This window comes from Schistocerca nitens, chromosome 3 (assembly GCF_023898315.1).
Source record: "Schistocerca nitens isolate TAMUIC-IGC-003100 chromosome 3, iqSchNite1.1, whole genome shotgun sequence".
Taxonomy (NCBI): domain Eukaryota; kingdom Metazoa; phylum Arthropoda; class Insecta; order Orthoptera; family Acrididae; genus Schistocerca; species Schistocerca nitens.
The window spans coordinates 745,726,843-745,739,169 of record NC_064616.1 but is presented as its reverse complement, the minus strand read 5'-3'; the positions used below and the strand labels follow the sequence as shown (position 1 = coordinate 745,739,169).

At 38.2% G+C, this 12,327-nt stretch overlaps 1 protein-coding gene across 1 annotated transcript in view; it reads right to left on the bottom strand.

Annotated features, from left to right (window-relative positions):
- LOC126248729 (gem-associated protein 2-like) overlaps positions 1-11,916 on the bottom strand; it is a 34,485-nt gene extending 22,569 nt beyond the window's left edge. Inside the window, exon 1 of the mRNA XM_049950046.1 lies at positions 11,002-11,916. Coding sequence (XP_049806003.1) covers positions 11,002-11,619 — 618 coding nt within the window. The 5' untranslated portion in view covers positions 11,620-11,916. The remainder of the gene's footprint in view (positions 1-11,001) is intronic.
- Between the last annotated feature and the right edge of the window lie 411 nt (positions 11,917-12,327).

Sequence of the window (12,327 nt, the reverse complement as noted above, 5' to 3'; positions counted from 1 at the left end):
GACACTTGTGGGCTGACGAGAATCTGCACACAATTGTGCAATCACGTCATCAACACAGATTTTCTGTGAACGTTTGGGCAGGCATTGTTGGTGATGTCTCGATTGGGCCCCATGTTCTTCCACCTACGCTCAATGGAGCATGTTATCATGATTTCATACGGGATACTCTATCTGTGCTGCTAAAACATGCGCCTTTACAAGTACGACACAACATGTGGTTCATGCACGATGGAGCTCCTGCACATTTCAGTCAAAGTGTTCATACACTTCTCAACAACAGATTCGGTGACTGATGGATTGGTAGAGTCGGACCAATTCCATGGCCTCCACGCTCTCCTGACCTCAACCCTCTTGACTTTCATTTATGGGGGCATTTGAAAGCTCTTGTCTATGCAACCCCGGTACCAAATGTAGAGACTCTTCGTGCTCGTATTGTGGACGGCTGTGATACAATACGCCATTCTCCAGGGCTGCATCAGCGCATCACGGATTCCATGCGACGGAGGGTGGATGCATGTATCCTCGCTAACGGAGGACATTTTGAACATTCCCTGTAACAAAGTGTTTGAAGTCACGCTGGTACGTTCTGTTGCTGTGTGTTTCCATTCCATGATTAATGTGGTTTGAAGAGAAATAATAAAATGAGCTCTAACATGGAAAGTAAGCGTTTCCGGACACATGTCCACATAACATATTTTCTTTCTTTGTGTGTGAGGAATGTTTCCTGAAAGTTTGGCCGTACCTTTTTGTAACACCCTGTATAGCCTGTAGGCAGCTTGTGACTGATCACTAATTATGTAATGCTGTCGCAGATCTTGTCAACATCTGCATTGGTGGTACCACCGCTCCCGTAGTAGTGTTAACATTGTGATGAATATCTCTGCCTCTTCTCTACATGTGTGAGTTCACTACCATGCACCACTAAGATTATATCCACTGTAACAATTTAAGCTCTTCTCATGTGCTCTTATTTCTACAACCCCATCAATTACAGAATCCAAGTGTGTAGGAGCCTGGGACAAAACTTTGTGTTTGTTTCTAAGGCTGTACCAAGCAACGACAGATTTCTCCAGTTCTTGATTTTTAATATGCCTTTTTTGTTCTGCACAGTAGTTGGAAATGGGATGGACTGACCAACATAATGTTGTGGGTTGGCAGGAGAGCCAACACCGTATTAATAGAGGAAGCCGAAAGGCACGCGTTTTAGCTCACGCAGGCTGGCGTGAGGTCTGGAACAGGACAAGGAAATTGGAATTTAGAAAAACGGACGTAGCTGGTGGAATACTTAACTTTAATCTGTTAATGGTGAACATCGCTCTTGACGGTACATTATTTACAATATCAATAGTAACTGGTAATGGTGCCTTGCTAGGTCGTAGCAAATGACGTAGCTGAAGGCTATGCTAACTATCGTCTTGGCAAATGAGAGCGTATTTCGTCAGTGAACTATCGCTAGCAAAGTCGGTTGTACAACTGGGGCGAGTGCTAGGAAGTCTCTCTAGACCTGCCGTGTGGCGGCACTCGGTCTGCAATCACTGATAGTGGCGACACGCGGGTCTGATGTATACTAACGGACCGCGGCCGATTTAAAGGCTACCACCTAGCAAGTGTGGTGTCTGGCGGTGACACCACACATAATTGCTACCACACCCCAGGAATCCTGAGGCTTAGCATCTTTATCTTCTTAGGAAGTCAGAAAATAAGTCTTATACCTCACCTTGTCAGGACTCGGCCTATTTTGCTGGATATAACTCCACAGAAAGGAAGGAATACCATTGGTGGTTCAATATGTGAATGTACAACATTTTCAAGTTTTCTTTCCTAGGAGAACGCTGACCTCATATCACAGGAGCCATAGCGGTTCTTTTGGAACGTGTACTTCAGATGATTAATTTTGGAATCCAAGTGGTCCTCATCAGAAACAGTTTTGCTCTGTGTACCAATGTATTTAAAACTGGACTCTTCTGGACTGTACGAGAAAACGTTTGGTGCTACGATCTAAATCAGTGTGCATCGGCCTGTGGTATATGGAGTGACCAAGATGTCCATATGACCTTTGTTGTACCGAAACTTCTAAAAAGGCAACCTTTCTTCTATCCTGTCTTGACAGTGAAGTGGATGCTTTGGTGCATGCTGTTCACATGCTCAAGGACATGCTCAAGACCTCCTATACCGTGTGGCCAGAACATAAATGTGTCATCACCATAACCATAGAATGAAGATGGGCGAAGGGAAATCAAATGTAGTTCAAACTGTTCAAAATGCTCCATATTAAAGTTGGATACTACTGGAGACAATGGAGAACCATCTGTCATTTCATAAAACTTACTGCCATACAAGAAGTTGGTGGTCATCATAACATGACGGAACAACTTTATCATTTCAGGTGGAAAATGCTCTGCCTACAGTTTCAGTGCATCCTCCACAGGAACTTTTGTAAATAGTGAGACCACATCCAGTCTGACTGAAATATCATTTGCACCAGTACTACTCTGTGTTATTTTCTTAATTAACATGTGAGATTTTCTGATTTGATGTTCACAGAAGCCAATTACTGGAATCATTAAATTAGTTTCGTATTTGGCAAGCCTGTATGTAGGAGAGCCAATAGTGTAAACAATTGTCTCAATGGAATACCTTCCTTGTGAACTTTAAGTAATCCGTACAGTCTGGGAAATATAGGGGCACAGGCTCTAAGATTTTTCATGACATCCTCTGATAGACCAGAATTCTTCAGGAGATTCACCATTTTCCTGCTTTAGGACGGAGTTGGGTTCCATTTCATGAATTTGATCCAAATATTTACGAAAGTGCCTCAGGAGGACACAATGAAACTGTAAAGCTGAGAATTTTCCTCCTGAAATGATAAAGTTGTTCCATCACATTATGATGATACCTATTTCTTTACGGCGGAAGGTTTTATGAAATGACAGATGGAACAGCTATTGGTTCTCCACTGTCTCCAACCTTTTATAGAACATTTTGAGGCATGTGGATTAAATTTGGCTCTCCTTCATCCATCTTAATTTTATCGCTATGTTGACGACATGTTTATGGTCTGGCCACAAAACGGTGTAGAAGTTCTTGAGCACTTCCTTGAATGTATGAACAGCACGCACCCAAACATCCAGTTCAATGTAAAGACAGAGAAAGAATGAAAAAGGCTGCCATTTTTAGATGTTTTGTTACAATGAAAGGTGGATGGCATTCTCGGCTACTCAGTATACTGCAAGCTGATGCACACTGAGTTGGATCTCAGTGCCCAGAGTTTTCATCATCCAGTCCAGAAGAGAGCAGTTTGAAATACATTGGTACACAGAAAAAAACTGTTACTAATGAGGACCAGTTGGATTCCAAAATCAATTATCCGAAGCATATGTTTTGAAAGAATGGCTATGGTTCACGTGATATGAAGTCAGCAATCTCCAAGGTAAAATTTAAAGAAAAAGAAAGTGAGAATGTTCAACATTCACGTGATGAGCCACTGATGGTATTCCTTTCTTTTTACAGTGCTATCCAACAAAATATGCAGAGTCTTGGTAAGATGAGGTATTTTCTGATTTCCTAAGAAGGTAAAGGAGATGATACATTCTGTTATGGTCAGTCTTAGCCTCAGGAGCCCTGGAGTTCATAATATCCCTTGTGGTGCAAAGGCAGTTACATCTGGTCAGCCCATCTGTATTGTTCCTGACTACTGTGCAGAACATCAATGGCATATTAAAAAGCGAGACTTGGAGAATTCTGCAGTTTCTGAACAAAGCCTTAGAAAATAACACAAAATATTATTTGAGATAACAAAAGTTTTGTTCCAGGCTACTGCATAATGGGATTCTGTAATTAGAGGGGCAGTAGAAATAAGAATGTATGAGCATAACTTAAACTGTGACAGCAGATGTAATCTTATAGGTGCATGGAAGCGAGCTCTTGATGGTGAGAAGAGGCAGATATTCGTCACATTGTTTACACTATTACAGGAGATGTGGTGCCAACAGTGCAGAGAGTGACACCATCGGTGACAGCATTATATAATTACCGGCCAATCATAAGCTGTCTATGAGCTATATAAGGCCACCACAGCAGCAGTTTAGACAGTCAGTTGCTCCTGACAAAGATAATGGAAGCAATCATCAAAAACATGAGGTTTTACCATGAATCCAAGAATGTTTTATTAAGCAAATATATTTCATAATCATTTCTTGAATATAGCAGAAAAGTATTGGGACAAATGGTTCCAGAGAAAAATCACAGCAGTATGTTAAAAAAGTAGCTTTCACAAATTTCAGTCATATGAATGTATTACCAACTTCTCCTTCTGAAATTAAGAAAGTTAGATATTCTCTCAAAAATAAAAACTCATCTGGTTTTACTGAGTACTAAAGATTTGTTCCCAAATAATAAGTTCTGTCTTATCTGAACTATGTAATGCATCACTAACTCAAGGCATTTTTCTGGGGAGACTGTGTTGTCAAACCCCTATTTAAGAAAGGTTTCCAAAATTTTTGAGGAAGTGATGTATTCTAGAATATTATCTCGCCTGAGCAACAATAATATCCTCAGTAAATCACAATTTGGATTTCTAAAAGAGTAGCTGCACACAGAATGCCATTTATATGTTCACTCACCAAAGTTTACAAGCAATAAATAATAAAATAGTGCCAATTAAAATTGACAAACTTAAGTTTTATGAGATTGATGGTATAGCCAACCAACAAATAATGTCATACCTAACTAAAAGAATGCAGGAAATTTGGATATGACATTCAGATTGAGCCTTGGAAAACGAAATTTATTTATTTGTCAATGGACAACTGTGATGTTGTATAAGGCATCATCAATACATATCTGGTTATATAAAGGTTAACCTATATAAATTATATTACATAGATATTGCATATCACATGTTTTGTTACACAGATTATGTAGGCTACATATAAGGTTGTATTCACAGGCACATTAATAAAAGTTCACTTTTTTTTCATTTGTGTTATAAACTGCTTTTTCTTTCAGCCATATCTCAAGCAACATTTAAAATTTATTTTCATGTAATTCCCTTGTGCTATAAGGTATACTTTCGAAAAATGTTTTGTCAGCATGTAAAAAATTATTTTTGGCTTTACTTAATCGAGTCTAAGGAATGTCCAGTAAGTTCCCATTCCTGGTACCAAATAAGTGCACATCTGAACTTCCTTACTCGTGGACATTCAGTTTAGCATGCATAAGTAACCTGAGTATGTACCTGTGTTCAACAAAGTATTGTTTACAAGAAGTTAATTTGCTTAAGCCAAATCTGATGACCTTTTTCTACCAGATAAATACCTCTTTTGCTCCAGCAGAGTTTCCCCAAAGAAGTATCCCATAATGTAAGTCCATATGGAAAAAGACATAGTGTAAAATAAGCATGAGCTCTTTATTCACACAATCCTTCAGTTACCTTAAGAGATACCAAACTCTTGGCACTTTACTTCAGAGCTTTTCTGTGTGGATAATCCAGCATAATTTACTACCAAGGTAGATGCCTAACAACTTTACTAGATGGATTTCTCCATTATTAATATTTCCAAGAGAAAAGAGGATACATTTAGTTTCACTATTACTTGATGTCAGCCTATTTTCCTGGAACCACTGAACTACCTTTTGCATCTTCAAGCTGTTCAATTTGTTTGCCAGCATTCGCATCATTATGTGATGTGATAAAAGTTGTGTCATCAGCATACATAAAAGATTTATACAGTAGTAAGTTCGGCAGGTCATTCACATTGACAATAAATGTGAGAGGTCACTGCATGGCTCCTTGTGGGACTCCATATTTTACTTTCAGAAGGTCAGATTTATTATTGGAATTTACAACAACCACCTGGTTTCTATTTGCCAAACATGATTTCAGTAATGCTAGTTCTGTTTTAATTATTCCGTGTGTTTCAAGTTTCTTAATTGAAATGCTATGCAAGACGGTGTCAAATGTCTTACTGAGATCTACTAATGTGGGGTAGGTGTGTTGTCTATTTTCAAATCCATGTAATACTGATGATGCAACTTCTTAATTGTTGATAGCCCACTTCGAAACCCATATTGGGCCTCATTGAGTAGGTTGTTACAATAACAAAATCATTTAATTGGTCTTTCATTAATGTTTCAATAATTTTCGAAATTATTGGTACTACTGCTATTGGTCTGTAATTTTGGCATGAATTTCTCTCTTGTTTTGTATATGGGCAAGACAATTGTCAGTCTCAGGCAGTCTGGAACTTTAAACATCCTATTTATGAGTTTAGACAGTGGAATATATAATGCATCTATTATTCTTTTTATGGTAAAATTAGAGAAACCATGTATGTCATCAGTTCTGGAGCTGCTCAGTGATCTGATAACATCAAGTATGTCTTTAGGATAAGTAGTCCGCCACCCAGATTTTGGCAACTCTACCTGAAGCTCTGCTTCTTGTGAATTGGGAAGTGCAGCCATGTTGTCATCTAAATTACTTTTATTTGCCAATGCTAATTTTCCACAATTTATAAAACTATTATTTAGCTCATCTGCATTTAATGGAACTGGTAGATTTTCTGCAGTGAGTCCTCCTCCTGTCTTAATTATTTTCCAAGCGGCTTTACATTCATTACTGGATTGAGGAATGTGGATACCATTGGCCTTTTTATTTTAAGAAATTATATCTTTACTGTATACCTTTTTTTAGTTGTCATATGAATGTCTAGACCCATTAATAGTACGGGATTTATCATAGTAACTTTTAAACAGAATCCTTGAATTATTCACATAAGGTGTGTACCGTTTCACCATAACAACACCCTGCCATCGGATCGCCAAATTGTGTACCGTGATTCGTCACTCCACACAACCTTTTTCCACTGTTCAATCGTCCAATGTTTACGCTGATTACACCAAGCGTGGCGTCGTTTGGCATTTACCGGTGTGATGTGTGGCTTATGAGCAGTTGCTCCACTATGAAATCCAAGTTTTCTCACCTCCTGCCTAACTGTCATAGTATTTTCAGTGGATCGTGATGCAGTTTGAAATTCCTGTGTGATGGTCTGCGTAGATGTCTGCCTATTACACATTACGACCCTCTTCAACTGTCAGCAGTCAACAGACGAGGTCGGCCTGTGCGCTTTTTTGTTGTACATGTCCCTTCACATTTCCACTTCATTATCACATCGGAAACAGTGGACCTTGGGATGTTTAGGTGTGTGGAAATCTCATGTACAGATGTATATGACATGAGTGACACACAATCACCTGACCACGTTTGAAGTCTGTGAGTTCTGCAGAGCGCCCCATTCTGCTCTCTCACGATGTCTAATGACTTCTGAGGTAGCTGATGTGGAGTAGGTGGCAGCACAATGCACCTAATATGAAAAACATATTTTTTTGGGGGGTGCCCGGATACTTTTGATCACATAGTGTATACCAGTGGATTACCTAGATGTTGGACAAAAACATTAGTGGTAGTTTTGGCAGCACTGTAAGCAGATACTACCACGACCTTGCTGTCAGGGAAGTGAATGGCAGCAATTTCAATTTCTCCCTCGTATATTAAATGCTTGTGATCTATTATCTTAATTGTATAGGTCACTTTTCATCAGTATCGATACCCCACCTTTTTCTGTATTTGATCTAAAACAGCCAGTTAAAATTTTATAGTGAGCTGCAATATACATAGTATGTTCATGTTCCTTCAGCCAGTGCTCATTTAGGCACAGCACATAACACTGAAATTCTTCTAAAAATAGTTAAAGTGCTGGAGGTTTATTTCCCATTGACTATATTTAAATGGAAGAAAGACAGAGACCCACAGTCTTTAGCTGTTAATTGTTGCACAGATTAATAATTATGTGACTGTGTAGTTACTGATGATGACAGTAATTTCACTGATCAAAACTTGGCTGTACATGGCTTGATCATCACTAAGTTTTCCTGGGGCAGACATTCATGTTCCATACTATGGATGGTGTACATAGATTTTAATATGTCACTAAAAACTTTTTCAATTACATTGCATAAAGCAAGTTTCCCCATTGCAGTTAAGGTACTGGCCAAGTTTTGTGTATTGGTCCCCCGTAGAAGAGCTTTTACTGTTTAGCGTCACATTATTGAAATGGTCACAGATTTCTTTTTCCATCAAGTCATGTTAATTCCACTGTTATGGCATTTGTATATGTGAGGCTCTCTAGTGTTCTCTTGAGGGCAGAAGTCACATCAGATGCATGATTTTTAAAGACATCATTTGATCCTCCTCCTATTACAATAAAATCTTTAGTTGACAATTTACATAAGCCTCTCTTTTACCCACAACATTACTCATACAAACTGCAACTTTTGTAAACTCTTCTACTTCAAACTTCAGGGAAGAAACCCCATACGCGATTTCTCCCCAATATTAGGTCCACTATTGCTCCTCGTATATGTAAACGATCTTCCACTTAATATAAACAACCAGAATAGGTTCTTTTTGCAGATGATGCAAGTATTGTAAATCCAAACATACATACAGAAACAGTAGAAATGGTACACAGTGTTGTTAAAAGTATCATTGATGTTTTTCTGCAAATGGTCTCATCCTCAATTTCAGTTCTGCATATCTAGGGGCAATACACCAATGATAAGTGTAACACATGGTGAGGAAATAATAAATAGGGTGGAAACTTCAAAATTCTTGTGTGTCCATACTGATGAGAATTTAAAATGGAAAAAACACTCTTTTTTCAACTCCTAAAACTACTTAGCTCAGTCACATTTGCGCTTGGAATAACTGCAAATCTTGGAGAGAGACAAACCAGTCAGTTCACATATTTTTATACAATAATGCCATATCGAATAATGTTCTCGGGTAACTCATCTTAAGAAAGTCTTCATTGCTCAAAAACATGCTGTAAGAATAATATGTGGTGCTCACCCACAATCATCTTGTAGACATATGTTCAAGGAGTTGGGCATTCTGACTATTGCTTCATGATACATTTATTCCCTCATGAAGTTTGCTGTAAATAATCCCCTGCAGTTCAAAAGGAACAATGATGTACATAATTAAAATACCAGAAGGGAAAATGACATTTATTTCTCCACATAAAAGTTGCCTTTAACACAATAAGGGGTGCATAATGCTGCAATTAAAATTTTTTTATAACTTAGGCAGTGATGTAAAATTCCTGACAGACAGCAAGTAAAAGTTTAAAACAAACTACTCTTATGTAGAAGAATGTCTACTGTTGCAATGTATAAAAGGCGGTAGGTAGAAATTACAAACTCTGAATATATATATTTTTTTTCAATAAATAAAACAAAACTTTATAAATGCTCAGCATGTAGCCATATTTACAAGTTAATTTGCAACATGAATGTAAAATGACTCATCCCACATCATTAAAATTTATTGTGCAAAAGATCCATGGAACATGAAACTAATAAACAACTATAAATGACTTTTCTGGTAGTAGCAAATAAGAAGCATGGGCTTCCAATTTTTGATCTAACCAAAAACCACTGCTAATATTATATTTGAGCCTGATTTTATGTACATTATGATTTCTCTTTTGTCCATATTTTACCAACAAAAATAGCTTGCTAATTGTTTGTCTTCAATGTTTACAATACAGATTCCTGCATTTACATGGTGTCCAGACACATGTAATATAATCTAATATATCACCTTCCTTTTGACGTTCTAAATCATTTTAACAGATAGAAAGTTTAACTTTTTCGTCCATTTTACATTATGATGTAAAACAGTGCAGTTACTTTTGAGTATGACAATTTATCTGGACCTCTTTTGCAGCAGTCTGTCTAACTGAAGTATTTAAACCTCTCACACCTATAGTCACAGGGATTCTATCACTGGTGACAGTGCCCCAACCTCCTATATTTTTAGCTATCAGTCCAGCTCATTTATCATTCTCCTTCCTATTTAGTTTACGTCATGACACGTATACACCTATCTCCAAATACCAGCAACTGGCACAGCACCAATCTGAGCTTCATCCAGCCAGCAGCAACTTTGTCAGTTCCTGGTTAACAGCCATATAACACATTTTATTATGAGTCAAGTGGCAGAGTAAATACCAATCTGTCATAGTAACTGTATCCCTGAAATTTACAATGAAAATTTGCTTTGTTCCCAGAACCCATTTAATAACATGGGCTCTATATAAAATGAAGTGTGGTGAGCATAAAATTAATTGGTATCTCTATCTAATTACCAATGCTGCGAACCAACAAAAATAGTATGTAGTAATGCCCTGACAAACTCATATTAATTTGGAAAATTAAGAGAGCTGCTCACTTCCTTTCATAAGACACTATATTATGCTGGGCACAAAATAATATACATGGTTGCAAGGGGAACTGGCAAACACGATAGTATTCATTTACTGAGTCCCTTAAGATTTAAAACTCAAGCACTCTCTTGTCATGATAAAACTGGATCATCAAATGCATTGCATTGCACATTACATTAACCACAATGTCTCATTACATAAAAATGATCACAACAAGAAGTTATTGGAAAATATCTACAATGACTGACTAAACTAATAATGATATTTGCCATTTAAAACGGGGCGTAAAACAGTTCAGTGTTTAAATTTGTTGCCTTAACAAATCAGCAGTACTCAACTCCAAATGTCATATGTCTCGGTTGGGATCGCACTTTATATGAATGCACAGAGCGCTTCCTTTCAAAATTTAGTACAGGTAGCTTCGTAACAAATCAACACTAACGACTATGACTGGCACCTGTACACCTTATTACACGCCAATAGAAAAACATTCCGATTTACAAATATCTTCACTTGCCATGTAGACCCTTGTCTGAATAACATTCTTCCTCTTTATTTACACTGAAGTTCACTTTTAGTTTTGGAAACGTGTGCAAATTACAGGAAATTATTATTCATTTACTACGTCTGCAAGATCCGATTGCTGGAAGTATTTGGCAACTAAACAGATGAAAAGATTCAGTGTTGTTACTTCAGGCTCTTCGGTATGACTTACTTCATAAGCACGAATTCTTGCACATTCTCGCGCTATCGCGCGAAGACTGCTGCAACTTTCTCGAGTGAGTGGCAACTCTATGCATGCCATTAAAGCATACACCCACCTTCCTTGATTCTTGGACAGTTGTTCCGAATTCGATAACCATTCCGCGTTGCACTGCAACAGCCACTCCAACAGAAGTTGCGACAATGGCAAAACGACACTCATTAACGGAGCTATTTTGTATTCCATACAGATAGCGTACCAAGCTTTCTCGTCGCCTATTTGTGGTACACTTTCTGGCGTATTGCAGGTTTTTGGTGGATCTCTCTTCCTGTATTTTGATACTTTCTCTCTCATTGCTGAAAAGTTCACAACTTGTAGCTGTTGCCATTCCAAATCTGGCAAGAATTGTGGAGGGACCTTCTCACACTCAGGCAATACATTGACAACACCTCTGATCTTCCGTTTCTCCTCATCAATAACTGCAGTCACAACGGCGGGACATTGCGAAGCTTCCCAACGAACCTGCTGCAAATAATGCACCCCATCTACTGGGTCTGCATAAGGATCAAAGTCTTCTGGAATATCATCAACAACGAAAGCCCTTCTAAGGAATTTCCAATTATCGCCCATTTTTTAACAAAAATAAAACTAGTTTGGCATCTCTCACAGAACTACACAACACCCAGGAAACGTATCTTCAAAAGTTTTGAGATGCACACTATGCAAATCTCTAGGTAGCTGAACTTCGTCGGGAAACGCTAGATTGACGCCGACGCCGGTATGCCACTTCTCATAAAAAAACACTCCTGTTCTACACTTCTCCGTAACGTCACTATGGCGTATACATATGCATCTACAATCGGTGAAGTCTATCGATTTTCATGGTCGTATCAAGTTCTGAGACCTGTGTCTAGGAACAGCCGATCGGTTGCGCTCGGCTGGTCTCGGGTCTGCAGCTCGTAGAGCATCCTGGTGGTCGACAGTGAAAGCTTACATTCACCTTAGGACAAGGAGCTATTTGATTCGTTCCGCGCGAAATTCAAAACTGTACGTTAATTACTGAAGTTTTTAATCTCATGTACATTGTTACAGGCATCACATCACAATGTTTCGAAGTGCCTAAGCCGATCATGCGGTTTTTAGGACCTATAGTTTACGGTAATGAAGCAATTTACAAAAAATTCATCGAGTATATATGCCACAACTAAAAACATAGATAACTTGTCCGTAAACTACGAGTAATTTTTCACAAGAAAAATATTCCAGTTCTTGTTATCTTAACTGACTAATACTACACGTTTCTGGCTGCAGTGGATTACACATATAGATTGATCTGCA